The 27,741-nt window shown below is 48.1% G+C and overlaps 1 protein-coding gene across 4 annotated transcripts in view; it reads right to left on the reverse strand.

The window, feature by feature from the left end:
• Ulk4 (unc-51 like kinase 4) overlaps positions 1-27,741 on the reverse strand; it is a 283,459-nt gene that overhangs the window by 87,719 nt on the left and 167,999 nt on the right. For all 4 annotated transcript variants that reach the window (XM_021173384.3, XM_021173385.3, XM_021173383.3 and 1 more), the window contains exons 33-34: positions 23,886-24,052; positions 15,806-15,904 (exon numbers count right to left, since the gene is read on the reverse strand). In XM_021173384.3, the coding sequence (XP_021029043.1) occupies positions 15,806-15,904; positions 23,886-24,052 (266 nt within the window). The remainder of the gene's footprint in view (positions 1-15,805; positions 15,905-23,885; positions 24,053-27,741) is intronic.

Consider the following 27,741-nt stretch of genomic DNA (forward strand, 5'->3'; position numbering starts at 1 on the left):
ACCACCCACGGATATAAAACAGAGAAAACATATGCTGCTGGTGCTGGTGGTGGTGGTGGTGGTGGTGGTGGTGGTGGTGGTTGTTAAAGAAAATGAAGAGTGGCATCGACTTTGATCTTATTTCTATTCTCTCTCATTTCCACAAAATCCTAGCTCACGATCACAGGGCTTGCGTTACTCTTGAACTCATGAGTTAAACTTTCCTTCCCTGTTGACACTGGTCCCTCACTATTCTGATTAGATTTTCTTTTTAAAGTTTTCTCATCTTCATCCTAAATGCAAATGGTCATCAGTTGAGAGACGTTTGCAAGTAGGCTAGGAAACTCGCTATCACTTTAGCACAATGAGCTGGGAGCCTTGCCACTGGCTCTGTGTTCTGGGTCACCAGGGCAACACAGCGGGTGCCTGTCTCTTTAGTATCTAGGATTCATTTGTAAACCACATGGCAATATTTGAACATTAGCACTTACAATGCAAAATGCCCCATTGGAATCTGTCTCCAAGGGCTCCTGTGTTGAACACTTAGTCCCCAGTAGGTGGTGCTATTCTGGGAGTGTGCATCCTGTAGGAGACAGGGCTGGGCCAGATCAAGTAAGAGGAGGCACAGTTCTTAGGGTCACTGCCCGTGGTCTCCCCCCCATCTTGCTCTCTGCTTCCCCTCCTCCAGGAAGACTCTCCTCCTCAGAGGGGTCTCAGGAACCTGAGCACCAGAGCTCCCCCCCCCCCCCCCCACACACACACACCAAGGTCATACAGTGGTGTTTCCTGAGTTTTCTGGTTTGGTCGTGACTCAGGGGATGCTAGTGTTTAACTCTCCTGAAGCACAGTGGCTCTAACTGCTTCTCTCCTCTCTGTTCCCCAGCCATGGAAAAATCATACTCTGTTTCCTCTCACAGACAGTCCTTAGAAAGGTGATTTCTAAGAAAGAAGGACCTCTAGAACGCAGACAGGGTGACTGTATACTGAGAAGCCAACATTGAACTTTTCAGACTGTTTTGACTGGGTCCTGTGAGAGGGCTCAATGGATAAAGATGCTTATATCCCAAGCCACATGATCTAGATGGAGTAGGTGCCTTCCTCAGGCTGGTCTTCTGGAGCTTGATATTTACTTACTCTGATGCCAAATTTAGCAGTTTGTTTATTTATTTATTTATTTATTTATTTTGGTTTTTCAAGACAGGGTTTCTCTGTGTAGTCCTGGCTGTCCTGGAACTCACTTTGTAGACCAGGCTGGCCTCGAACTCAGAAATCCGCCTGCCTCTGCCTCCCAAGTGCTGGGATTAAAGGCGTGCACCACCACTGCCCGGCAATTTGGCAATTTATATTTTTCTATTATTTTCATCTATTTTCCACATTGTCAAATTTAATGCCCTTGAATTTTGTGTATTTTGAGTTTATGTGCTCCTTCCTAATGCTACAGCCAACAACAAAAACAACAAAACAACAACAACAACAACATGAAGAACAACAAATCCAAACTGCAGCTTCCTGAACTGAATCTTCATCCATAAATAGCAAAGCTAAGAAGAGTCAGAAGCTGCAGTTAGGGGAGGAAAGTAGAAGAATGGGGGCACTGCAGACTTAGAGCAGAAACTGAGCCCCACCAGATCAGTACTCATTAAAAGCACTCTTGATTGCCAGTCGTCTTACTGTGGGAGCTGATGCAGAAGCCTGAAGGCAGCACCAGAAAGTTACTGCGGGCATTCAGAAGAGCATGTGCTGCACCCGACCTGAGAGGCCTCTGGTAGGAGCGTCTGAAGCTCACACTGATGCCATTCAGCCACTGAGAAGCACAAGACTGGCGGCCAGAGGCAGACGTCAAAGAGCCTATAATACCCAAATACAGAGCAAGTACAGAGAAGAGTGTGCCCATACCCACGACCCAGGCGCTTGTGACTGCAAAGGGAATGACAGAGGCAGATCAAATGTCATAGGCCCAATGCCACAGTGTATGTGTGTGTGTGTGTGTGTGTGTGTTGGGGGTGGGTGGGTAGTTTTACTACTCACTTCTACATTGCTTGGCTTCTTGTGATGACCATTCCTATTGCAATTAAAAATCCTATCCCTAAAGTTAAAAAAAGGAAAGGAAAATTTCTCACTCAGGTAAATGGCCTCCATGTGTCATGAGTTATATACTAACCTCTCCATAACGGTAGGGGCTTGGGATACTGCTAACAGCTTCCAAAAGACTCAGTGTGTTAGGACCATCAGAAAGGAACCAAAAATGCACAAATGTTTGGGTTTGTTGTGGAAAGTGCCCGCAGGACTACAGTCCAGAAGCTGGCATGACTCTTGACTGGGGGACTGGGGATGTCAGAGTGCATGGACACAAGTATGAAGACAGCAGTTCAGATCCCAGATCATGTGTAAAAGATAGTGGGTGTGGTGACCCACTTGTCATCCCAGCACATGAAGATGAGAGAAGAGGATTCTGGGAGTAAGCAATCAATCTGAGTTCAACTGAGAAACCCTACATCAGGGAATAAGGTAGAGAGCAATGGAGGAAGCCATCTGATGCTGACCTTGGACTTGCACATGCTCACAGACATACACCCACACCTAACACACGTGTGCCCAGCACACATGAGCATGCATACATACACACACATACAAGCATATGTATACAGAGAGAGAGAGAGAGAGAGAGAGAGAAAAGGCTGTTGACTGAATCAAAGACTGTGAAAATCCTCCCTTGTATTAAAATAATTCCTTTCTGAAGAGTTCAGATCTAATGAATATAGGTATGAGTAGAAGGTATGCCCTCAAAGAAGGTAAGAGCTGATACAGGTTTTCTTTAAAAGCGTGAGTTCCAAGGAGACAATGGCTGTCCTTAAAAAAAAAACAAAAAACTGCAAGGCCAATTCTACAAAACGTGTGCCTAACACTAAACCAACCAAGTGATTTACAGCAGAATCCAGTCTGAGAGACACTGATGGAGCATAGTTAAGCCTTTACCGTCTGGATGTTTAACGTGAATTCTTTAACTCAAAGTCACAGCTTCCAAAGGACATGGTTCATTTATCCAAGAGATGTATCCAGACTGAATGAAATAAGACTGTTTATCTAGGCTGGGACTGAAGGACTCTGAGGGCCCAGAGGCGCCTCTGCAGTGTGGTTGGTGTGCTCTGAGGACCCCTGTGATTGCAGCATGGTAGAACTCAATCAGCATGCTGTGAGCCTCCAGGTCGGCTAATTGTAGAGTCACACTCTTTGGAAATGCCCCCGGGTCCATTATTTTAGCACATTAACAAGGCTGTGTGCAGAGAGGTTTGTTACAATACGAGCTAGCTGTTTATCAGATGGGGGTAATATGATTACAGGGCATGCAGCATGGGAAAACCCCTGGGAGCCATCGACAGGGTAATGCTGCAGGCATAAGGCCAGAACAAAAAGCCAAACATTGTTATCAAAACGGCTAACCCACTGCATCGTGGTTACGGGTGAATAGCCACACTATTCAGTGGCTTCAAACTTGACAAAGAGCTGGCCTTTCAGAGAGCATCTACAATCGCATGGCTTCAGGCAGAGGCAAAACTACAACAGAGCACACACAGCCCTAGACTCTGGAGAAATCTTCTGTCACCACCGTGGGTTTCACCACACAGTATTATAACTCAGGGACTACACAACACAGAGCAGAGGAAGTAGGGTGGGGTGTGGACTCTGCTCCAAGGCCTTGCCAAGACCCTGCAGTACCTAACCCTTCTGATCTCCAAATGACTCTAGGGTGTATTATCCTGTCCCCTTTTAAAGTTACCTTTACTTATAGTGTAACTCGTGGGTTCTATCTACCATGTGAGTCCCAGGTATATAACTCAGTTGTCAACCTTGGCAGCAAGCCCCTTCCCCTGCTGAGCCATCTTGCCAGCCTTGTATCTGGCTTTGGAGGTAGAGAGCTTGTACTAAGTTGCCCACTGCTGTCACGTGTCTGACCACAATGAAGCCCTTGCAACCACAGCTAAAGAGTTCAGAGCTGACCCAGCTGACTCTGGCAACACCACTCTCTCCTGTCAAGGGCCTGACCCTTGAGTGGAATGTCAGATGACAAGGATAGCAGCGCTTCCTGGAGACCTGACTTCCAGTGGCACTGTCAGCTCTGCTGGTGGCCGGTGGTTGGGGAGGGGCAAATCAGTGGGGCTCAGCTTCAAGTGGTCTCCCTTGTCATCCTAAGTACACAAAGGAACCTGCAAAGGCCACTGACACCTGCAGATGCTAACCTAAGTGGAAGGGCATATAGCCTCTATGCACCCTTGGGTGGACTTCAGATCATGTCTGGGACACCTATAGGATCAAGCACAATGTAAATATGATGCAAATCATTGCTGTGCTATACTGATCAGAGAACAATGAGAAAATCATCTGTACATGCTCACTACAGGCGTGATCTTCCACATGCTTATCACACATGTGATCTTCTACACGCTCATAACAGATGTGACCTCCTATATATTTGAAACAGACGTGATCTTCTTTACAAATGATCCAGCTCATGGTTGGCTGGATCCAAGACTGCAGAACAGTCAGAGAATCAGGCTAACCGAGCTCCCCTCCGTTTCTGTGTTGTAAGAGATCCCTGACACCCAGCCCCTGCATTTATCTCTATCAGACATTCTCTTAGGCCAGGGAGACAAAGTTTCATAGGATGATGCTTGGCTGTCATCTCCAAGAATGTGGGATATTTCCAACTGTTTAGTAACAAAACTAACTGTATTCTGTGAAATATGGATGGAGGCTTGCAGGTGCGACCTTGCAGGTGCGACTCTGGGCACAGAATCTATACAGCCCTTGATCCCTGAAAACTTTCAACAATACATGTCCACCTCACTCCTCACAGAAAAATGGCACTGGACAAAACCTGAAAGAACCTAGTGGGGAAACCCCCACCCAATTCCCGATTCGGCGTGCACCCAAAAAGTCACGAAGGACCATCATCTTGATGTAAATACATGAGGACGGTTAATTACGGAGCTCCGGACTGACATGCATCCCACACAGGAGATAACGGATGTTGGCCACGAGGCTCGAAAGCTAGGGGTTTTTATGGGGTAAGGGGCTTAGGGGTGTGGAATTCAGCATAGCGACACACTATTGGCTTATTCAAACATTAACAGAAAGATTACAGGGCATCAGGACTTTGTTTCTGTGGGCTGGGGGCTTATCTTTGTTCACATAGCAACCAGTTGATGTATGACTTTACCCGGCGTCAAGGGGCAGTAGACAGAGGGGAGGTTCCGGCCAGGTGGTGTTGACCCAGACAAGATAGCCCTGCTTGTACAATCAAGCTGTTCTTAGGAATGTCTTAACAACAGCCCTGTCTGTTCTGCTTTGTTCTCAGCCCCAGGTCGGGGCTCAGGCTCCTAAACAACTCACAAGACACAAAATCTCATTTTCTTTCAAACCCAAAGGCAACACACAGAGGCAAAATCACGCAGGCATTAGAAGAAAGCACAAGTGACCATGTCTGATTACATCTGTCATCTCAGATGGAAGGACCCTTAAAAACCAGATGTAAAGCCCCCAAAGTATAAAGGAACCGATACATTTATCTGTAAGATGCCATCTTTGTAATTAAAATATCTACAAAATGAGAAATAGCAAGAAGAAAATGAAAGATCCATTTGCTGTGACAACAAGATGCACTTATTAATATTCAAAGGTGCTGTACCAAGGCAGATGAAGCAGAAAAAGCAGGCAGAAGTCACAGCAAGCGATCAGAGAGACTGACATTAAGGTAATTAATCATGGTAATGCCTTTAATCCCGGCACTGGGGAGGCAGAGGCAGGCAGAGCTCTGTGAGTAGGAGGCCAACCTCTGCATTCTAAGTATTTTGAATTCTGCTTACAGAAGGCATGATGCATATATATGAAACATACATGTATGTAAGTGTTTTAACTTAATAGAGAACAGTAGCACATAAGCCATACATGGCAGCTGGGTGTGGTGTTCATGCCTATAATTCCAGGATTTGGGTGATGAGACAGGGGGATCACCCTAAGTTCTAGGCCAGCCTGGGCTATAGGGCCCTATCTCAAAAAGCAACAGCAGGGGATGGAGAGACGACCCAGTGATTAAAAGCACTTGCTGCTCTTGCAGAGGACCTGAGTTCGATTCCCAGCAGCCACATGGAGGTTCAACAGCTTGATAACTTCAGCTTCAGGGAAAGGGCATGGTCCTCCATCTGCGCACGCAGGTCACGTGCTGTCCTAGCATGGACATGCACGGCTACCTGGCCTGTCAGCCCTTCCTCAGGACTGATGCCTGTGCTCGGCATCACTGGTCAGAGCATCTCTGTTCATCGTGGTAAGATGTTAGTTAGGTCTGAGCCGACTCTAGAACAGGAGCCTGCGGGACACAGGGTCAGGCCTTCCGCTGCCGGTCCACCTCCCTCGTGCTGATGACTGAGTTAAACATGGCATTTCCCGTATTTGCAGTGTTTCTGCAAGGAGGATTCTGTAATGACCATGGCCTCCGCCCATCTGACAGCTGTGAGACTTCATTTACATGAAATATGAGTTTCTTATTTTTGCCTCAAGAGAATCTTATGTTATGAGCTAGCCATAATTACAGAAATAGTTCTGAGTTGAAAAATATTTCCCTTATAAACTATGCATATGTAAAGGAAGATGGGAAGGAATAGTCTGAAGGTATCTATAACTGAGTGTCTCAGAAGATGAGTGTCTGTCTGCAGGCCTTGACTGTGTGCTGCCCCCACAGGCCCCATGGAAGAAGGATCAGGAAGAGGTAGTGTACCCCATGACCTCTGTTCCTGAGCCCAGCTCCCTCCCAAGGGAATGTGGCAACCAACCACAGCTAAGCTGACCAAACAGAAAATGAAAATGCCCACTACAGGCTGAGCATCCACACCACCATGTGGCTTTTTCTAGCTACCTATGCTTGTGATGATTGGGGCTATTACCCAGCCGGGTCTGGAGTTGCCTTGAACAAAGGCCACGAGGTACTCTCTTAGGCATTACCGAGATTAGAATAGTATATGGCCATGTCTGTCAGGAATTGCCTTGAGTAAGTTATTCTATGCCTGTGTTTATGAGGGGATTAGCTTGGCTGAGTTACTATCTTGATTAGGGTAACTGATGCTGGACAGCCTACTCTAATCCCGGTGGAGGGGAGGGGTTCCATTCCATGGACTTTGGTCCTGAAAGGGGAGAGTGAGCCAAGCACAAGGATTCATCCCTCTCCGCTTCCTGTCCACAGATGCAACCTGGCCAGAGCCCTGAGCTCTGAGGCCAGGACTGTCCACCAGGACAGGCTGCACCAGTCCGCTATGAGCCCAGCCAAGCCTTCTCTCGCAGGCTCAGGCTGCTTTTGTTACTGTGTTGTTACTTCGGAGTGCAGCCAGGGGAAAGTAGTTCCTATGAGGCAAGGGCCAAAGCATCAGAGTCCATGGCAAAGAGCCTCAAAAATTCTAAAAAACCACCTGTGTGAGGATAAATGGCGATAAGTAGAAACACATGCTCAGCTACTCTGAAAATTGCCTGTAAGCGATGTCTTTAAGAATAGTCCTAGTGCCGGGCGGTGGTGGTGCATGCCTTTAATTCCAGCTCTTGGGAGGCAGAGGCAAAGGCAGGTGGATTTCTGAGTTCAGGGCCAGCCTGGTCCACAGAGTGAGTTCCAGGACAGCCAGGGCTATACAGAGAAACCTGTCTCGAAAAGACAAAACAAAAAAAACAACAAAACAAACAAACAAACAAAAGAACAGTCCTAGTGAATACTTTGTAATTCCTATCCCACCGACTATTGCTGAGTCTCATTGCAAACCTCATGCTGGTTATTTTTAATTATCTCTATCTTACTGTTTCATAAGTGAATCTTATAGTGATGCAAGCTGAAGTGGTACATGGAGCTGACCCAGAGAAAGGTGCCTTCCTGTGGGTGTCACCTGCGGTACACACAGAGTTAGGGACCCCACCCACAACAGCCTGCTGGAGAGGAGGCAGGAGCTGTGTTCTTTAATGGTGACTAAAAAGTAGACCTGTTAGGAACCATGTGTCCTCTGCAGAAGGATACTTTGGGACAGCAAGAATGAATGGCACGTGCACCATCTCTCTCTTTTTAAAAGAAATCACTATTTTCCTCTCACAGATCCAAGACTAGGTAACGAGACATGGGACTTGCTCTGTCTAAAAGTAGAAAAGGATTATTTTTAAATTCAACACAAGGTTTCATGTTCATCTTAGTCATAGTGAACTGGGTATTACAGTACCATGAGACATTTTATGGTCACAGGAGGCCAACCCAACTGTTCTTAGCCTACGGACAGTGCACCAGCACACTGCCCTTGGCTGGAAGAATCAGATTCGTGAAGCAGACAGTGCTTCTCAGAAGCCAAAAGAGATGCGCACTCCAAAGCAAGCATGCTCATGCCAAGGTGCATGTGTGCTCAGAGGACAACGAGTGGGAGTCAGGTCTCTCTCCCCACCATGTGGGCTTTGGGCTAGGAGGAATCGAACTCAGGTCCCAGCACTCTGAAGGCAGAGGTAGGCAGATCTCTGTGAGTTCCAAGTCAGCCAGAGCTACATAGTGAGATATTGTCTCCAAAAGAGAGTACTAATAATTTAAATTTGGGAAAATTGCCCTCCCTTGCTGAGCCATCATGCCTGACCTGTGTGATGTTCTAAATGCTTCCTTAAATCCCGCACAGAGAGCCCTTCGGCCTGCTTCCTGTGTGCGGTGAGCCTGATCCCAGTCCTCATTGTTACTTCTGCTGACTCTGGTTCGGCTGCTCGGCTCCCTGAGTCTGGGGGCAGCAGCCCGAGTTCACTGACTGGCTCCCTTCCATGCATTTTTCTAACAGGAGTGTCAAGCTCTCTTCTCTGTGAGGGTCATGGCAGCCTCCCATAATTCTGCTGCAGCATGTGTTTGGAGGCAACGTTGGGACTCCTCTCTACCTCCACCTGACCCCATCTCCCAGGGCAGTGGCATCCTATGGCCTGACCACTGTGTACAGTGCCAGGAACTGCAAATGTGCAAACCATCAGAAAACAGCAACGTCTGCTTTTCTTGGGCCTTGCAGAACCGAGTGGATGACTGGCAAGAGCCATATGTCATCAGGCACACCTGCTGTGAGCAGGCTCCCGCCAGCCTGGGATGGACCACCATCTGTGCACACAAACTACTCCTGAGTCGGCAACCTCACAGGATGCAAGGTGGATGGAGCCTTCCAGCTTCCAGACCGGCCAGCTCTGCTAACTTCGGTACCTTGCCTCAATGCCTTATGGGAAAAGCGGCTGCACTGGAATCTAGCAACCACTGTTAGCCAGGAGGACAGAGGCTCATGACAAGCTGCCTTGTCCTCGGTAGGTGCCGGGACCCTTTTGCCTGGGGACTCCCCTGTGCCTTCCTCAGATGAGGTACAGGCTGCCATGATGACATAAGCAGCTAATGTCTGGTGAACCTGATGGGCATCTGCAGCGGCTAAGGTAGTTCTAGGTGGGAGCTAAGAACTCCATTTCTCCACGTTCAAGGCTTAACGCCCTTGTTCAGATAGCAAAGGAAGCCTTTGTGCAGTCAGGACTGGGCAGCCTGTGTGTGCGCATCAGTCCTGAAGGACACTGCGTGTGTGCCCATCGTTACGAGATGCTCATTTTAAGGGCTGGGGCGATGGATCAGTAGGAGCAGCAGGTGAAGGAGCCAAGGCAAATGACCTGAGTTTGATCCCCAGGGTCTGCATGGTAGAAGGAGGGCTGACTTCTGCAAGCTGTCCTCTGGCCTCCATATTGGTATTTTGACATTGTTAATAGACACATGCACACAAAATAATTAAATAAATGTAAACATTGTTTATTCTAAACATAGGTTAAACTATATGCGTAAGATCTTTCAATTATATATACATTTAAAAAAATATACATTGAATTATCATCTCATAGCACCCTGGTATTGATTAATGTCATGTTAGATTATTTTCCTACATTGTTAAATATGCTCTGAAAATCATATTCAGTGATATAGAATTCTACCTTAAAACCAGAATTTAGGGCCAGAGAGAAGGCTCACTGGAGAAAAGCACTTGCCACCCAGGCTGATGACCTATGCAAGAGTTCCCAGAGTCTACATAAAAGCCCAGAACAGTGGTCTCGTGTCTGCAATGCTTCTCTGGTGAGATGGGAGCCGAGACAGGAGAACCGCCTGGAAATTCAAGAGTGAGATAGCCTAGAGTACCCAGTGTTGCAGCAGAAGCCAGGCCCTACCTCAGCAAAAGTAAAGACACTGCCAGAAGTCACCCCTGATTCCCTCACTCATGTTCACACACAAATTAAAAAAAAATCAGAACATAATTTCTAATTGAGCAATCTGCAAGTTGTTAAGAAGTATTTTGATGTTGAAAATAATGTCGTGAGTTTATGTATTTATACAAATACACCCCACACTTCCAACTATTTCCTATGCAGTCTCACTTCTGGAAGTGGGATTAAAGGCAGGGATATTTCCAAAGCTTTTGACACATACCTATTTACATTTTAATTTGCCAATTAAGAGTCCATAATCAGTTTCCCACTCCAAAGACTGAAAAGTGAAAACGCGTGTTTACTGTTTAGTTTAATTTAATTTCCTGCATTATTTAATGAGCTTCAGTACACATGGTGAAGCTAACACAGGGAAGTGTTTTGTTGTGGTTCCCCCCCCCCGCCCCCGCTGGAGCTGAGGCCAAGTCTTTATGGTAACCAAGAGCTTTACCATGGGGCCACAGCCCCAGTCTAAATACGTGTTTTTTTTTTTTTTTTTTTTTTTGCTCTCTCCTGACTGCTTTGACCAGCTCTCTTGGGTCTATTTGTACTTGTTTGATCCCACTAAATAAAGTGAAGTCATTAGTTCTGTATCCCCTAGATGCACAGATCATTATCATCCTGATCACAAGATGGGAGATATGTAAATAGAAAAGTCACAGTAAAGTTCTGACCATGGGGCCTGGCTCTGAAGTCAATCTTTCAACCCAACTCCTGAGTCAAGCTATTAAGGCTCTGTCCTCACAGAGGACATACAAACCCAAGCATAACTCTGCAGAAATACTGTGCTCTTATGCTTTTTAAGTCAAGGCAGGAGTACAGGGAACATGGGAAAAAGGGCTAACAAACCTTTCCATCAACAGCTTAGATAGGACCTGTATCTCAGAGTCCCAGCCCTTCTGTCCCTCTCACTCCCCGTTTTCCTCAGTGTGTCCCACTGCCCACTCCTTTAGGAGGGGGGGGGGGAGGAAGAAGAGGAAGCCTTTCAAACTCACAAGGCCCTCTGAAAGGTTTTATAACTAACAACAGTTTCTAGGAAAGAGGAGACCCTTTGGTGGAACTGTCTGCAACGTGGGCAGAGCGAATCCAGCTCTCTTGAACTGTCAACCATGCTTGGGCTCTTTGGATATGTATCTGCCTTTGAGTTAGTTACGCTATAGTAAGAAACCACAACTAACTAACTAACTCATTGGTTCCCTAAGCTAGATTTTGGCGGAGTCACCTTGGTAGTCTTCCCTCCGTGTCCTATGAGGTGAACAGATATTTGTTCACGTTTCCCCCGGGAAGATCATAGAACACTAGAACAGGAGAGTTGGCTTGAGGGAACGATGAGTGCTGCACTGTGGGTCCTCCATGGGTGAGAGGCATTCTGGGAGCTCATCAGGACCCTTTTTATCCCATCAGGGAATGCCTTCTTAATTTAGGGCACCACAGCCAAGAACAAAATGCTGTTTAAAAGCTAAAATAAAATGACATCATTCAAAACATCCATAGAGTAATGGGAGGGGGCACACCTGTAGCTCTGGAATCTTCCTTTCCTGAAACTACACACATCTAGACACCGACTGCCACATTCTGGGTCTCTCCGTGTAGAAGAAGGTGACAGTGTGTAGTTTCTGTTTTGACGAGGCAGGGCACATTCAGGATGGTCTGGCCACAGACAACGGTATCCGGAGTCAGCGCTCAGAGCCTCTGTGCTCGCTAGAGCTGCCTGGTTGCTAGGGTTGGTTCTGTTTTGTTTGTGTAAATTGCAAGTACAGTAATCTTCTACAAGGCCCTTGTCAGTGCTATTGTGTCCTTTCTGGTCAATCAGAGGTAGGGCTCAAATGGTTTCAGAAATATAAATGGCCCAACAGCACCTGTGGGAACAAATACCCCAACATTTTCATGCAAAGGGGACTTGGAGTCACGAGACTGTTGGAACAGACCAGGGATTGATGCTTTTCACATGCCTTTCACCGTGATTCCCCTATGCTGTCACTTTATGCAAAGCTATAAATGTGTGTTAATCTTTCCCAGAAAAGACACAGGACAACACTCTTATCATGGCCATTGCTGAAACTCAAGGCTTCAGTAAGAACCTGGAGGGGTATGATCTAGTTCACATAGATTAGGCAAATATCTACCAATCCATTAGAGCCTCAGGCTAGCAGCCAGCATCTCGGTGAGCTGGGATCCCTTAGGGGACAGCACTGGGGTAATTCACGCACACCCAGTACAGGCCAAGGCACCATCAGGCACCAGCACTCTGGTTTTTTTTTTTTGTTTGTTTGTTTGTTTGTTTGTTTGTTTTGTTTTTCGAGACAGGGTTTCTCTGTATAGCCCTGGCTGTCCTGGAACTCACTTTGTAGACCAGACTGGCCTCGAACTCAGAAATCCTCCTGCCTCTGCCTCCCGAGTGCTGGGATTAAAGGCATGTGCCACCACGCCCGGCGGCACCAGCACTCAGAAGCGGTGAATGAGAGGTCGTCTTGGGAGTAGAGGGCTGGATGGGAAGACAGGAGACTCATCAGCAGGTGACAAGAGTTGAGCACAAGACTGAACATGCAACCTGTGTCCAGAAGGAAATCTGTAAAAGTGGGGGTGCAGGGGGGGGTGCTCTGGGAAGAATCTGTGAACAGTTTGTGAAAAAATTTGTCTTTGAAGACAAGAGGTGAGCTGTCTGCAAAGAGGACTCTAGAATCTGTGTCCCAGAACTCTGGTCTGAACAGAGGACCACATCTCGGATAGTTGGGGTTGGGGGCTGAGAGAAGAAGTCCTTGCTCCAGGCAGGAGACACAGTTCCAACCAAACCAATAAGATGAGGTGAAATTCAGATGCACATGACAACGTTAGCAGAGTTTGGATGGAAGCCAAGGCTCTGACGCAGCATCGCTGAGCTGGGCTCCATCGCCTGCTCCTCTCGTCAGTCCTACGAGGCCTCAGAGACAGAGTCTGGGTGGCCCTGTCCCTTGCCTGTCCTCAAGCCACATATGACTCCAACTCAAGTAAGGAACCCTGTGTTACAGTAGCCAGTGACTTGTCTTCTATTGCTCATAAAAGCTCAACACAAGTGAAAGGCATGGCCATTGCCGACCAGGGCAGACATGGGCTGTTTTAAGTAGTTCGATGTAACATATAAAGGAATTTTAGACAAATAGGAAAGGTACTTCCACAGGAGCCTCTGCGCCATCCTTGGAACTTTCTGGAGGCCTGAGGTGCTGGTGGAGACACCCAAGATCAGAGCTGACAGGGCAGGCTCTGCAGGCAGCACAGGTGTGAGAGGCAGGGTGGGCCACATCTGCCCACTTCAAAGATCCACCTGATGACTGACTCCAGGAACTGCAGGCTTAAAGGAGAGATCAGCTCAGAACATGAAACACAGGGCCGTCTTCTGAGTTCGCAGTCAAGGCCTTTTAAGTGTGGTCTGCTCTGCCCCAGTGTGACACATGTCATTATAGCCTGTTTATGTTTTATTCCCGACCGCTTGGGACAGACACCTGTTGAAAGAACAAGTCTGGAAGAGGCAGAGCTCTCCGGAAGAGGACTGATTGTTCCCCTCCCCTGAGATTTGAGTCTGTTACCCAAAGCCATATATCGCAGAAAATAAAGTTGAGAGGCCCCAGCAGCTGTGGCAGGCAGGGCTGGCAACAGTGGCTGGGAGAGACTGAAGCCTGCATTCTGAAACCATTTATGTTCCCTGGTCACCTCTGTAAGGGGCTGGATATGACTGCATAGCAGGGCACAGGACAGCTCCTTTCATTATTCTAAACAAATAACGCTTGGTGAGGTTGGCAAGACTGTTTCTTGTCCATGTGTCTGTCTGTCACACCCTCCCTTCAGCACATCTCCTGAAGCCACCAGAGCCCCCCTCCCCCTGCTATAAAGACTGACTGCCATGGAAACCTCTCCCACTTAAAACAATACCAGAAAACACAGAGCAGCCCTCTACCCCAGCCTGCCCCTACCACCTGACTATTGCTGAACCCGGTTGAGTTTAGGGTTTCAAGGGTTCAAAGCTAATCCAGAGGCCAATGAGAACTTTGGTGAGGTACACGTGGGTGTTGAGATCAGACAACTAAGCTCTGAAGTTTTGTGTTTCTAGCTTCAGCAGCTCCAGGGGCCTTCTTTGTAAAGTAAAGGTGGGCCCCACATCAGAGAAAAGAAGGGATTAAGTACGATCCTTGCTGAGGCAGAAGGAGAGCTTTACTATTCCAACACTGCCTGACCACCTGGTGCCTATGGAGCCAAGTCCAGCTGGCTGAAGGTCCACAGCCACCACATGACCTCATTACTATTGGTGGAACCAACCAATAAGGTCACATACTGCTATGTAAGTAATGTCTACCATGCACTTGCCCCTGATGCTGAGCACAGAGCTAGGTCAAGCCCATGTTCGTGGACACAGTGCAGTAAGGTCTTTCCTGACTGCTGTGGCTCCTTGGTTAGTTCACTGAGCCTACTTCACACTTCCTATACTCTCACTGTCATTTCTAATTTATGACAGAAACCCACTGCTAATTGTCTGTGCTTCTCTGGTTGAACCTTTAGGGTGGTTTTCATCTGTTTATTTGGTGTTTTTACTGGTAAGACAAGTTCTCACTATATAACACAGTTGGCTTGGAACTTACCACATAGTCCAGGCCGGAGTCAAGCTTCAGGTAATCCTCCTGCCTCAGTTTCTTGAGTTCTGGGATTACAGGTGACCACACACCTTACCTTAACTTCCTGGATGCACCCAAACCTATACAATTATTCGCCCAAATTGCATTGGTGGTCCCTGAAGCCACAGGGCAGTAAACACCAAATACCAGCTGTCCTGACCTCACCAGTGAGCTGCCGGGCTCACAGAGGCAGGGGCCAGAGGCACACAGCGCTCGGTCGTCTGGTTCTGGAGGCACGAACAGGCCCACTTTCATGGATCTCCATGAGGCCTTTTGCTTTCCATAAGTTATGGAGTTTCACCAGTGGGCTCCAGCTGGCTGCTGTCTAAGGGGAGCACCGAGCTCCCTGTTTCAGTGTGGTTGAAACCTTTGAGCTGGTTGGAGTTCCAGGTAAGCCCTGGTCTCACCCAGAAGTTCAGTGGCTTTGTTAATCCGGCTTGTTTTCCCCCCTGCCCTATCCAGGGTGAGGGGCTTGTGTCTAGATGACTCTTGGAAGGCAGTGGATTTGTCCTTTCTTAGGGAAATTTACTGTGTTTTTATCATAGTTTCATTAAGAACTAATTGGATTTGATTCTGCCCTATTTATTAATTGTATGCATGTATATATAGATCAATCTACCCCTCTTGAGACAGGGTCTCACTGTGTAGTTCACACCCACTATTACACATCTGTCTCTCAACAGCTCATTTAACATATGTACAGCATTTTACTTGGACTTTAAATATTATCTCAGTGATAAGCCACCTGGCCTAAAATCAAGTATAAATTTAGTATTTTATAAAACAAGTGGCCTCTGGGGGCTCCTTTGGTTCCAGTTCTGAAGGGAATCAAAATAACAGGAGCTCACGCATTCGTGGAATTCAGATAAAATTGTTTCAGTCTGCACGTCTGCAGATGCACACAGGTGAGCCCTTACCAGTGGGATGAGCAGGTTGATGAGGTCTGTGAGTGGCTTGCTGAGAAGCAGCAGGTCCTCTGCAGCCTGTGTGTCCCCTCTTGAGCCTGACTTCTGGACCTGGAACAAAGGAAAGGAAATGCATGGAGTCCAGGTGGTTCGTCAGCTTGATAGCGTGAGGCCGGTGCACTCGGGGACACGACGAGAGGGGCTGAGGAGGGCAGGGCTGCCCTGTCCCCAAGTGCTGAAAGGATGGAGGCCCTGGAAGGGACACTGTGCTTCAGGACACTGTGACAGCAGTGCAGACCTGGAGAGTCCTAGGCAACACAACAAGGAGCAGGGAGGGGCTGCTGTAGGAAGGGTAGTGGGACACTTTGTGGGGGAACACTTTGTGGGGGGACACTTTGTGGGGGGACACTTTGTGGGGGGACACTGTGGTGGGGCACTTTGTGGTGGGACACTTTGTGGTGGGGTACTTTGTGGGGGGACACTTTATTAGTTATTCTCCTCATCTCATCACCAAGACAGAAATTCTCAAAGGAGCAACTCTGTGAAACACGGTGCTTTGTGAATTCAAGGCCAGCCTAGGACACAGGTCACGTCAGGCCAGCCAAGAGCACACGACGGGACCCTGACTCGAAACAAATCCCACAGCAAAGGAGGAGCTGTGGGAAGGAGGGACTCACTCGGCCACACTTCGGGGGTCAGTGAAGGGGGTGGGGGTGGGAGCCCGAGGCCACCTGCTCATGTCTCAGTGGATCAGGAAACCTCAAGCCCCGCCCTCAGCAACCTTCTTCCTCCAATGAGGCTCCACCTCCTAAAGGTTCCATGACCTTCCCAAACAGTGCCACCAGGTGGGGACCACATGCTCAAAACCACACACCCAATGGGGGACATTTCCTATTCAAAGCTCACACATTCTACAGCCTGCAGTGGGTGAGCACCCATCTTCCCTGCACTGGGGGAGCGCCTTATCTCCAGACTTCTGGCCCTACTTTCCAAGTGAGAAAATTGAAGTGTAGAAACTCTTACTGTGGGTGACAGCCAGAGAGATGGCTCAGTGGGCTACAGTGTTTGTTACTTAAAATAAGGGACCTAAATTCAGATCCCCTGCACTCAAATGAAAAGCCAGACGAGGCTGTGTGGGAGGAGGTAGGAGACTCTGAAGCTCACTGGCCTCCGTCTTAGCTGCAGGTTTACTGAAAGGCTCTGCCTCAGGGAAGGAAGCAGAGAGTGAAGGAGCGAGACACCTGACCACTCGCTCTGGCCTCTGAGTGCACCTGAATGTATGCATGCCATATACCACACACACACACACACACCCCAAAAACATTGGGGGAGGGGATGAAAGGAAACTTAAATTTAGTTATCTAAAGTCACATATAAGTAACTGGGCCAGAGGTCAAACCAAGGCTATCCAACACCAAGTCATACCACTCATCCCCCTGGGTGTCTCTGTGCACACCACTACACTCCCAGTTCACACACACACACACACACACACACACACACACACACACCATGTCTCTGTGCATACTGCCACACTCTCAGTTGGATCTCCAATGGCAACCACGTGCTCAAGTAACGCCCGTGCAGAGCATCTGCCCAACCCATGCTACATGACCAGGCTCCAGGGATGGCTCTCCACAACTTGAGACTCTGTCTGGGTTACCTTCCTGTTGCTATGATTAAATTACCCTGACAAGAGCACCTGAAGAAGAAGGGCTTTATTCTGGCTCAGAGTTCAAGGGTACCATCTCCTGAGGCAAGGAAGTCTGGACAGACGGAGGGAAGTCCGGACAGACGGAGGGAAGCTTGAAGCAGCCTGTAACACTGCATCCAAGGTCTGAGGCAGAAAGCCATGGGTGCATGCCTGTTCAGCTAGCTTTCTTCATTTCTAGTCTGGGATCTCTGCCCACAGAAGGTCCTGCCCAGTCAAGACAGGTCTCCCCACCTCAGTTAACACAGTTGAGGTAACTCCTCCCAGTTTTGCCTAGAGGCTTGTCTTCCAGGTCAGTCCAGATCCTGTGAACCTGAGAACTTTACGCACTATGCATAGGCTTCAACTGTACCAGGATAAGAGTCAAGTCCTTCTGATCAGAGCTATACCCCATGGGCCTTCAGAGAACTAATTGTAAGGGGTTTTACCACAGAGATGAACAGCTCTATATTCAAAACAGGTTCTGATACTACTCTGTCTTTGCTTTTAGAACATGACCTCAGCCTGACCTTGCAGAGCAAGCCTCTCTGCCCTATATCATGAACCTGGACTCCAGGGTCCATCCATAGAAAGCCAAGACTCCCCCCGACACTTCAGGCCTACAAATGGAATTTCACCTGCCTGCTTCTCTTACTGCTACTATTGGAACAGAAGGACTTTGTTGAGAATCCGACACCTTTCCTGGCTGAGGGGAAGAATAGCAACTGTTAGCTTGCTCCCCTCTGCCTCCTCCTCATCTACCTTTCTAAGAAAAGCAGTTTTCTCCTGGAGACCTGGGCCTCTCTGCATCTTGCCTGTTGATCCACCCCCCCTTCCCTTCGGAGGCACAGGCTGATGTGGAAAAGCAGCCTTTGCACATTAAACATTAACACATTATCCTGGAGCTCTCGCTGATGTTTCCTGCTAAGGCTAAGACAGGCTTGCAAATTAGGATGTGGGCTGCAGCAGGGGCGGTGGGGCCAGCGCTTCAGTCCCAAGGCTTCTGAGCTGGCAGGTGAGGTCACAGAACACTTGCCCTCAGGACACCCGGTGGGTCATCAGGTAATGCCTAGACCCTGCCGTGGCAGCTATGTGCCACCTCTCTACAGCGTCAGGGACTCCAGAGACCTCAACTTTGCATAACTTGGCAGCTTATGAGAGGAACACATTAAAAACTCAGAGCAAGGACTCACCCAGTCTGTAGTGGAAGCCCTGTATAGTGAGAGACTTTGCTTGGATGTGGTGGCCTCCCGAGAGGCTCAGAGAAACTGCAGAAGCCCAGAACTGCCTCTGCCCCCACCTCGGCATCTCGCTCTCTAGGTTGGCCTCCGGACACCCAGCTCTGTGGCCCCCTGGCTACTCTGGAGCTCCTGTCCCTACATGACACAGCACTGTCCTTCCAACCAGGTCTTCCACCTCTACCTCTGACCCACAGACTCTTTCCTAAGAAGACAGTGTCCATTGTCACTACTGGGCTATAACTTGACCCTTTCTTACCACCCAGTGTCTTAGACCTGCCCAGGTGCTATAGTCCAGGCAAGAGACGACAGAAGCCTGATCAGGTTTGGAGAAAAGTAATTACATTGCTACACACCTGAGGTAGAATTCCATATTGCTTGGTGGCAGACTGGATGAAGAAATAAAAAGGAAGAAAACAAGACTTACAGGTTCCTTGTTTGTGCAGCAGGAAGGGACAGGCATGGCTTGCTGCAGGGACAGGCATGGCTTGCTGCAGGGACAGGCATGGCTTGCTGCAGGGGGAGGCTGGCATGATTTGTGGTGGGGGAATGGTCTTAGGGGACAAATGGTTTGTTCAGCATTAAGTTCCAGGGCATCTGGTGGTCACACTAAGCAAACTGCTAGATATATGAGCGTGGAACTCAGAGAACTCTTTTAGAAATATATATAGAATAGTCCCTCAACCTGGAAATGTCAACTTATGAGCTACATTTGACAGTAAATGGCCATATGACATGATCTAAAATAGAATTAAAAAAAAACACACACGTGTAGTTTCTCAGTATAAAAAAGCCCAACACTGAATATAAAACTATCACTTCCAGTCTTGCCACCTGAGTCTCGTGCATGGCGTTGGCCACTCCGCACAGGTGTGCCAAGGGAGCAGACGTGAGGTATCTGTGTAGAAGGAGAGGCAGCAAGAAGACTGTCAGATATACTGAGGTCTGCCCAGGATGCATCTCAAACGTAGTCATATAACATGCCTTGCACGTATGAGGCCCTAGGTTCAAATCCCAACACCTCAGAAAGGTTCCACAAATAGTGAGTGGGACAGACATGCTAGTATCATGTGACTAGACATATTTTAAGGCTGAAGATATAGCCCCGTGGTGGAGCCCTTGCTTAAGACACCCAAGACCTTATTGTTACCCTAGCACTGAGGAGGTGGGGGAAGAAAGCAGGATGAAGGTGCTTGGAGCTGGGCTGGCAGAGAGAGGGCCGGTGAGAATGCAGATGCACCCTGGAGTGGAGCTTGAAGGTCTAGCATGTTTCTCTTAGAGTCAGAAAGTCATGCCACAGGGAATGATGGCCCATTGCTGTTCTCAAAAGACTTAGATGGGATGATGGCAAAAAACTTCACACAAGTTCAAGATGTAGCCAGAAGGTGACTCATGAGAAGAGCCACAAGGGAAGACCCTGGAGACCAAAGGTGAGAAAGTCTACCATGCACCACAAGCACAGAGGCCAGCCCCACCATGACACAAGACCACAGGGCCCGACCGTCCCACCAGCAGAACGCTGTAGCAAGCTTTCTTACCCTCCTCAGCACTGAGAGACAGGGCCCTAACTGGGAAGTCTGGTAAATAGTAAGTCCGGCCCAATCTCAAAACTGGATTCAGAACCCACCCCTCCAGCTATCCATCTGAGAGCTCCCTGCCCTCCAGATCATGGCATGGCCATGTGTACAAGAAGATGAGTGTGGGCATCTGTAGCTGGCAGCCTTCCCTGACTAACCTGGACGGTCCCCGAAAACTAACTTCCCTCTCCTTAAAATAAACAAGTGTCTCAGTGCTTCGAGAATGTTACACTCTGTGCTTAGATCACACTCACCCTTCCTCCCACAGCTGCCCACGACCCTACCCACTCCCACACCTCCCTACCCACCCAGCCTCATGCTCTTCCTTGCTCTCTCTATTTTTTTTTATTTTTTATTTATTTATTTATTTATTTATTTATTTATTTATTTATTTATTTTTTGGTTTTTCGAGACAGGGTTTCTCTGTATAGCCCTGGCTGTCCTGGAACTCACTTTGTAGACCAGGTTGGCCTTGAACTCAGAAATCCACCTGCCTTCTATTTTTTTTTTTAAACCCATCCAATTTATTCTGTCCAAATTCTCTCGGGAGTGGGGCCTGGTCCTGGATAGCACTTGACCTGCCAGGAGGCACACTCTTAAGGAAAAACAGACTCTCTCCAGGCAGCTATCACTTGCCAATACCTCCTCAGCTAGAGGTGGGACTCATGACCACACCCTCTCTCCATGCTGGGATTTTTGTCTGCCTTGGTTGTATAGGTTTTGCATGCTGTCACCATCACTGTGAGTTCCAAGAGCGTCTGTCCTGCTGTGTCTGGAAGGCAGTCTCCTTGAATTCAACCTCTGCCTCTGGCTCTCACACCTTAATGCTTCCTGAGCCTTGGAGGTGCTGTCAGTATGAGACAAGTCCTGACAACTCTTGTGCCCACAAATCAGTGCAACTCTGAAGCCTCGTCAGAGAATCTACTTCTTACAGTAGATGGCCATTAACACACAGAGTATAGGAGCCTGTGGTTCACTCAGTCTACACTGGGATCCTAAGTCCATCAAAGTAGCACCATGGTGCGCTGGCTTCCCAGGGGCTGGTTTAGTCAGCAACGCCCGTGCCAACAAGGTGGTGGGTGCTTCCCTCCGCAATGGTGTCCACGATCCAAGCAGTGGCACTGGTGACTGCCCGGGACCAAGTGAGGGAGGATGCTGGGCTTATCCATGACAGAGGTATATGCTCTATTCTCTCTTTTAGATTTCACAACAGTCCTTCACAGAATGAGAAACCCAGCAGGCAGGCAGACAGCTGGGGGAACTGGCTCAGAGCCACAGAGGCAAAGGTGATGCTCAGGAGATCCCAGCGTCTCTCACTACAGCCATGAGTTCTCTGTGCCTCCCTGTCCCCCACCCCATGCCTGGGGAGATGAGCTGGGGCTGATTCTGAATGACAGGATTGTGGGGCTGGGAGCAGAACTTCTGCTGGAGATTCCAGCTGCTGCTACCACCCCCTGCCTCACCCCCACTCCTGCACTGAGATTCCAGCTGCTGCTACCACCCCCCCACTCACCCCCACTCCTGCACTGAGATTCCAGCTGCTGCTACCACCCCCCCACTCACCCCCACTCCTGCACTGAGATTCCAGCCAATGCTACAACCCCACCCACCCACCCCCACTCCTGCACTGAGATTCCAGCTGCTGCTACCACCCCCCCACTCACCCCCACTCCTGCACTGAGATTCCAGCTGCTGCTACAACCCCCCCCACTCACCCCCACTCCGGCACTGAGATTCCAGCTGCTGCTACCACCCCCCTCCCTCACCCGCTCACCCCCACTCCTGCTCTGGGCTCCTCTCTGTCCTCCCTAGGAAGCAAAGCTGCTCTGTGTCTGACTGAGACTCTAACCTTCACTGATGTCCTTCCACTGGCCCCTGTAAAGAGGCTCCATCAGATGCAGACACGGGCTTCCGCACAGCCCCCGTGTGGAGGGTTTTAAAAGCAGTAGAGGCGACTCTCAAGTGTGCAGGCATCCAAGCAGGAAATGGGCAGAGCTGTCTCTCTCAAGAGCACTCTGCTTCTTTTCCCAGCTCCTTCCTCTAACTCAGCCTGGAGGGAGGCTGCACTTCTACAGATGGAGATCAAAGTCAGCAGCCACCTTGGAAAACAACTCCTGGCTCAGACTGTCAGGACTGAGACAGATGACAGTGAGTGCCATGGGGTCGAAGGCTACTGAAGGACAGACCAAGCAGTGGTGCGCTGGAGCGCAGGGAGCCTGAGGAGAATTAGCAGTTTGTGTTAAGGAGCTGTAGGTTTTAAAGTCCTGATTTCTCATCTCCTTAATCACCTGGAATTAGAGAGTTTCTCTCCTGTCCTGGAGTTTGTAAACTCTCGATCTTTTTCTTTAATCTACAGCCTTTGTGCTTGATCCACAGACGGGTCATCAAGGTGCTTGGAGCGGCCAGAGGCTACATCTTAAAGAACGTCACAAAGCCAGAATGGTGAAACAGCAGAGAGAACAGTGTTGTTTAAAGAGAGACTTACGGGGTGGGGCAGGAGAGTAGCGGCAACGCGCCGCCATGACACTGCTTCTATCCCAGCCAAGAGGGACCATCTAATACAGGACTCAGTCATCTCAACAGGACTATAAACGTGACAGTGACCTGACCTTGGCATGTGACATTCTCCTGATCTAAGTATCACGTGACTCGGGTGGTCAGTGAGCATCAAATGAAACAGGCCTGGAGAGGCGCCTATCACAGGGAAATAACCAGTAAAACTGCCCCCTCCCTGTCACAGAGCACAGTTAACACGGGTCATATTCGTGGCTGATTTGCACTGCCTGTGGCTGTAAGAACACATTACAGACCCCCAGACTCATCTAACAGTACTGAATATTTATCACCAGATATAAAGGGAAGCAAGTGAGTGAATGAAAGTAGAGTATATGCAGAGACAGACAGACAGACACATCTGTGGTAGTTAACCTTCCTTGACAACTTGATGACTTTAATTGCCTTGGACAGCAAGGTGTCTCATGAGCTGGGAGCCAACACTGAACAAAGAGGAGACAGATGGGTGCTGGTATTTATGTCTGTCTGTCACCTTCCTGCTGACGTAATGGGGACAGTCATCACCTCACCTCACACTCCTGCCCCCAAGCCTACCCACTGCGACAGACTATATTCTTCTAACTGAAAGCCAAAATAAACACTACCAAAAGCTGCTTTTCACCAGGTATTCTGTGAGAAGAATGAAATAACTATCGATTCAGACACATATGTAACATGTGCATAACCATCCAGTCTGTCATTTCCAACATGCTCAGCTTCCTGCTGAATATATATATATAAAACATGGGTGTAGCCGTCCATTGCTCCCAGCATGCTCAGCCTCCTGCTGCTCACTACCTAGCCAACTCCAGATGTACCCAAGGCAAAACCTGTTCTCATGTGTTTTCTAGGCGATGCCCAACAAGCCTTTCCCGCCCTCCCTGAAGATTCTGTGACCCAGTTACCCAGCTCTCCTTGGTCACACCCCTGCCTCACATGGCCCAGGCAGGCTGCGTCCGTAGCATACATCCCTTGAAAACACAGCCATGTCAGCAGAGTATTACAGAGCAGAGGACAGAGAGGCAGCCACTCACCTGCAAAGCCTGCCGGACGATCCGAGAAGTGTAGGTCAGCATGCCCAGTAGGATATCGAGCAGGGAGGCCAGCAGTGTGGACGCCGGCTCCGTGTTGGTTTTATTGTCCCTGTCCAAGCACAGAGTGGCAGTTTCTGTGAACATGTTACAGACATGACCAACGAGTCCTGACGGTAGAAAAAGGAAAAGTATTTGTGATGAGGCTATAAAAATAATAACGTGTGAGCTGGCAGGGGCTCTGGGACTCAATGTGGCACGAGCTGTGCAAGGCGCTTATGATGTTTATTTGGGGAAGTCGCTTAAAATGAAGGTTTCCAAGCCTCAAGCCCTCAGTGTCTTCTCAGGAGCCTGGAATGGGCCAAGATGCTTTTCTTTCCTTTTTTCTTTTTTGTTAAGTTCTTTGAGAACTTCATACACTGTGTTTTGGTCATGGTCACTGCTCCCCCCTCAGCCCCCACTGTCCCCAATGTCTGCCCACCCAACTTTGTGTCTTTTTGTTTTAAGTGATCAAGCCCATTGTGTGCTGCTGTTCATACACTCCTGGACATGTGGCCTTCCACCGTGCCAATTGCTTCTTGGCTGGGCATGGGGGTGGGTTCTGTGCCCATTGCCCCTCTCCATCATGGGATGTGGTCAGCTCACACTATGGTGTCTCTTAAGACAAAGCTCCCCCAAACCACGCTCAGAAACACACATCCACACAAGTAGGTTTGACCAAACAAAACATGCTACATACAAGTTGCTAGAAGTCAGGTTCTTCAGTCCAACCAATTGAGGACCAGGATGGATTCAGAAGCCAAGTCTCTCAGGGCGATGGACAATTGGGCATTTCCAGGAGATAACACAAGCAAATTTGTCTCATGCATTTAAACAATGCAATCAATTACAATGTAGAGAAATGACGTGTGGGTTTGGCCTACTCGTATGGCTGCACCTAACAGACGCACTGCCAACCCTTAGTGCGGTATAGTGGATGCAAACATTTCACATTGTGCTTCTGTGCACACTATTTTGATATTTTCACCATTACTATATTTAGCATTATTCTATACGTTAATATGACTGAGTCAGAAGCAACATGAGACAATAATCTTGCAAACATAAATCATGGATAGGATGGCAGACTCCAGTGTAATTCAGACCCACCACGTTCTTAATGAAGAAAGTCAATCTTGAAAACTCTTACCCATGTTGGAGCATCTGGTAAGACGCACAGGATGCCTTGAAGGCCCACTCTACTGGACCCACAGCATACTTGCCCTAGTCTCTTCCACACAGTGTAAGCTACTGCCCCAGGATGCACATCAAGTTTCCGTGACAAATGCAAAGGCAACAATTTTATCACTAAAGATGAACAAAATTTGGATAAATATTATCCAAACCACACAGGCTTCATTCAGGGTTGTAGCTCTGTGGCAAAACCAGGTATAACTGCCAAGAAGCTTCATAAAAAATATACAAATATATATACACACATATACATACATACACACACATGCACATATACACACATACACATGCACATATAGACACACATACACATGCACATATACACACATACACATGCACATATAGACATGCATACACATACACATATACACACACATACACATGCACATATACACACACATACACATGCACATATACACATACATACACATATACACACACATACACATGCACATATACACACATACACATGCACATATACACACACATACACATGCACATATACACACACATACACATGCACATATAGACATGCATACACATACACATATACACACACACACATGCACATATACACACATACACATGCACATATACACACACATACACATGCACATATACACATACATACACATGCACATATACACATACATACACATGCACATATACACATACATACACATGCACATATACACACACATACACATGCACATATAGACATGCATACACATACACATATACACACACACATGCACATATACACACATACACATGCACATATAGACACACATACACATGCACATATACACATACATACACATGCACATATACACATAAATATACATGCACATATATATATACACACATATACACACACATTGTGTCTCTGTCTGTCTCTGTCTCTCTCCAGGTTATTCTGGGAAGGCATTTCAAAAGCAGTTTAGCATTTTCCAGCCTTCAGGTTATGTGCTAGCATAACTATTATTTTTTTATTTTCATTTTTACGTTTTTATGCGTGGGGAGTTTTACTTGCATGTAGCCATGTGCATCGTGTGCTTGCAATGCCCTGGCTTTAGATGCCCTGGGACTGAAGTTATGAGTAGTTGTAAGTCACCTTGTGTTCTGGGAATTGACCCAGGCCCTCTGCAAGAGCAGCCAGTGCTCTTACCCCGCTGAGCCTCCTCTCCACTCCCAATCATAACAGCTTAATGCTCCATCCTAAAATATCTAAAAGAAACCAAACTTCATTAAGTCAAAGAACCCTGGAATTATTCTGCATTCATTATAACCAATTCATCAAGATACTTTGAGAATAATTTTGTGTTAATTATGAGCAAACCCCTCAAGGAGCTCTCTCTCCTCACAGGTCATTTCCAAGTGTTCTGTGTTCTGGGAATATTAATGTGCATGAGCTGTCCTCGCTCCGGTCACAGTAGTTCCTTACTCTGTTGTGATCTGCTGGAGAGGAAAGCAGATTCAGAGCCTGTGCGCCTGAGCCTGTGCAAGAAGCACTTTGCTGTTCTGTGTGAACAGAGGTCTAAATCCAAATGTGACCCTGTCCAAACAGAGGCCACCTTCAGGGAGAGTTCACTCTCTTGAGGCTTATTAACATCGGCCTCTGCAGGAAGAGGTGGCCGGATCGTATGACTCAGTGAGGGGAAGTTGTTCTTTCTACAAACGAGCAATGGCGCCACGTGAACTCAAGTCTACATTTCACCGAGGTTAACAGTCTCATCGCACACCTGTCCTGACCTGTGCACTGACTCCATAAGGCAACAGGGTTCTGCTGACATGATGGAATTAATCAACACAGCATGGGGCAGTATCCTGGGTGACCCAGGTGAACCCAGTGAGTCCCAGGGTCTCCTGAGACATTTAAGTCATGGGTGTGTGTGACCTGCAAAAGAAAATGTTGGAGTTTGGCAAGAGTGGATCACAGCTCAGCAGGGCTGGGGCTGCCAGAAGTTTTCCAGCTTGCTCTCGCAAGGCCTAGGACCCAGTCTCTAGAAGGAAGGGAGCTTGCCCAAAACTTCAGATTTCCAGTCTGCAGAAGCACAAAAGAATAACCCACTGTGTTGCTTTACACACTCCAGGTGTTACCATGGTCGCCATGACAACAGCAAACAATATTAGGTGGTGTGTAAGGAAAGCCCTTGATGCCTTGGCGTGCATGTAGCAGTATTCAGAAGCTGGGCCCTGAGTGGTGACTGAGTCCTGAGGGCTGTGAATACCCCAGTCAGTCCGAGGATGGAGTCATAGCTAAGTGGGTGCAGCTTCTAAAGGCCCTACAGTTTCTCAACAGTGTCACAGGCTGGGACAAAGCCTTCAACACAAGGGGCTGGGGAGGGCAACCAAGAGCCAAACAACAGCCCTACCTATGCACTTGACCGGAGGGAAGAAACCCCCATGAACTGCTGTTTCTGAACCTGTCAGCAGTCTATACAGAATGTTATCTCCATACATTTTCAATATAAATGGACATGAAACTTTGACTGTCGATTACAGTCAATGTCCACCCATACCTAAAGCTAGTCATCGTGATATCCCAGCTTGAGGGAACTGTACCACCAAAGGTCTATAGGGTTCTCTCCCATTGTTGCCCTCAGAGCCTCAGCCAACAGCTGAC

Source organism: Mus caroli, unplaced genomic scaffold (genome assembly GCF_978045245.1).
Source record: "Mus caroli unplaced genomic scaffold, Mus_caroli_1 scaffold_11, whole genome shotgun sequence".
Lineage (NCBI taxonomy): Eukaryota > Metazoa > Chordata > Mammalia > Rodentia > Muridae > Mus > Mus caroli.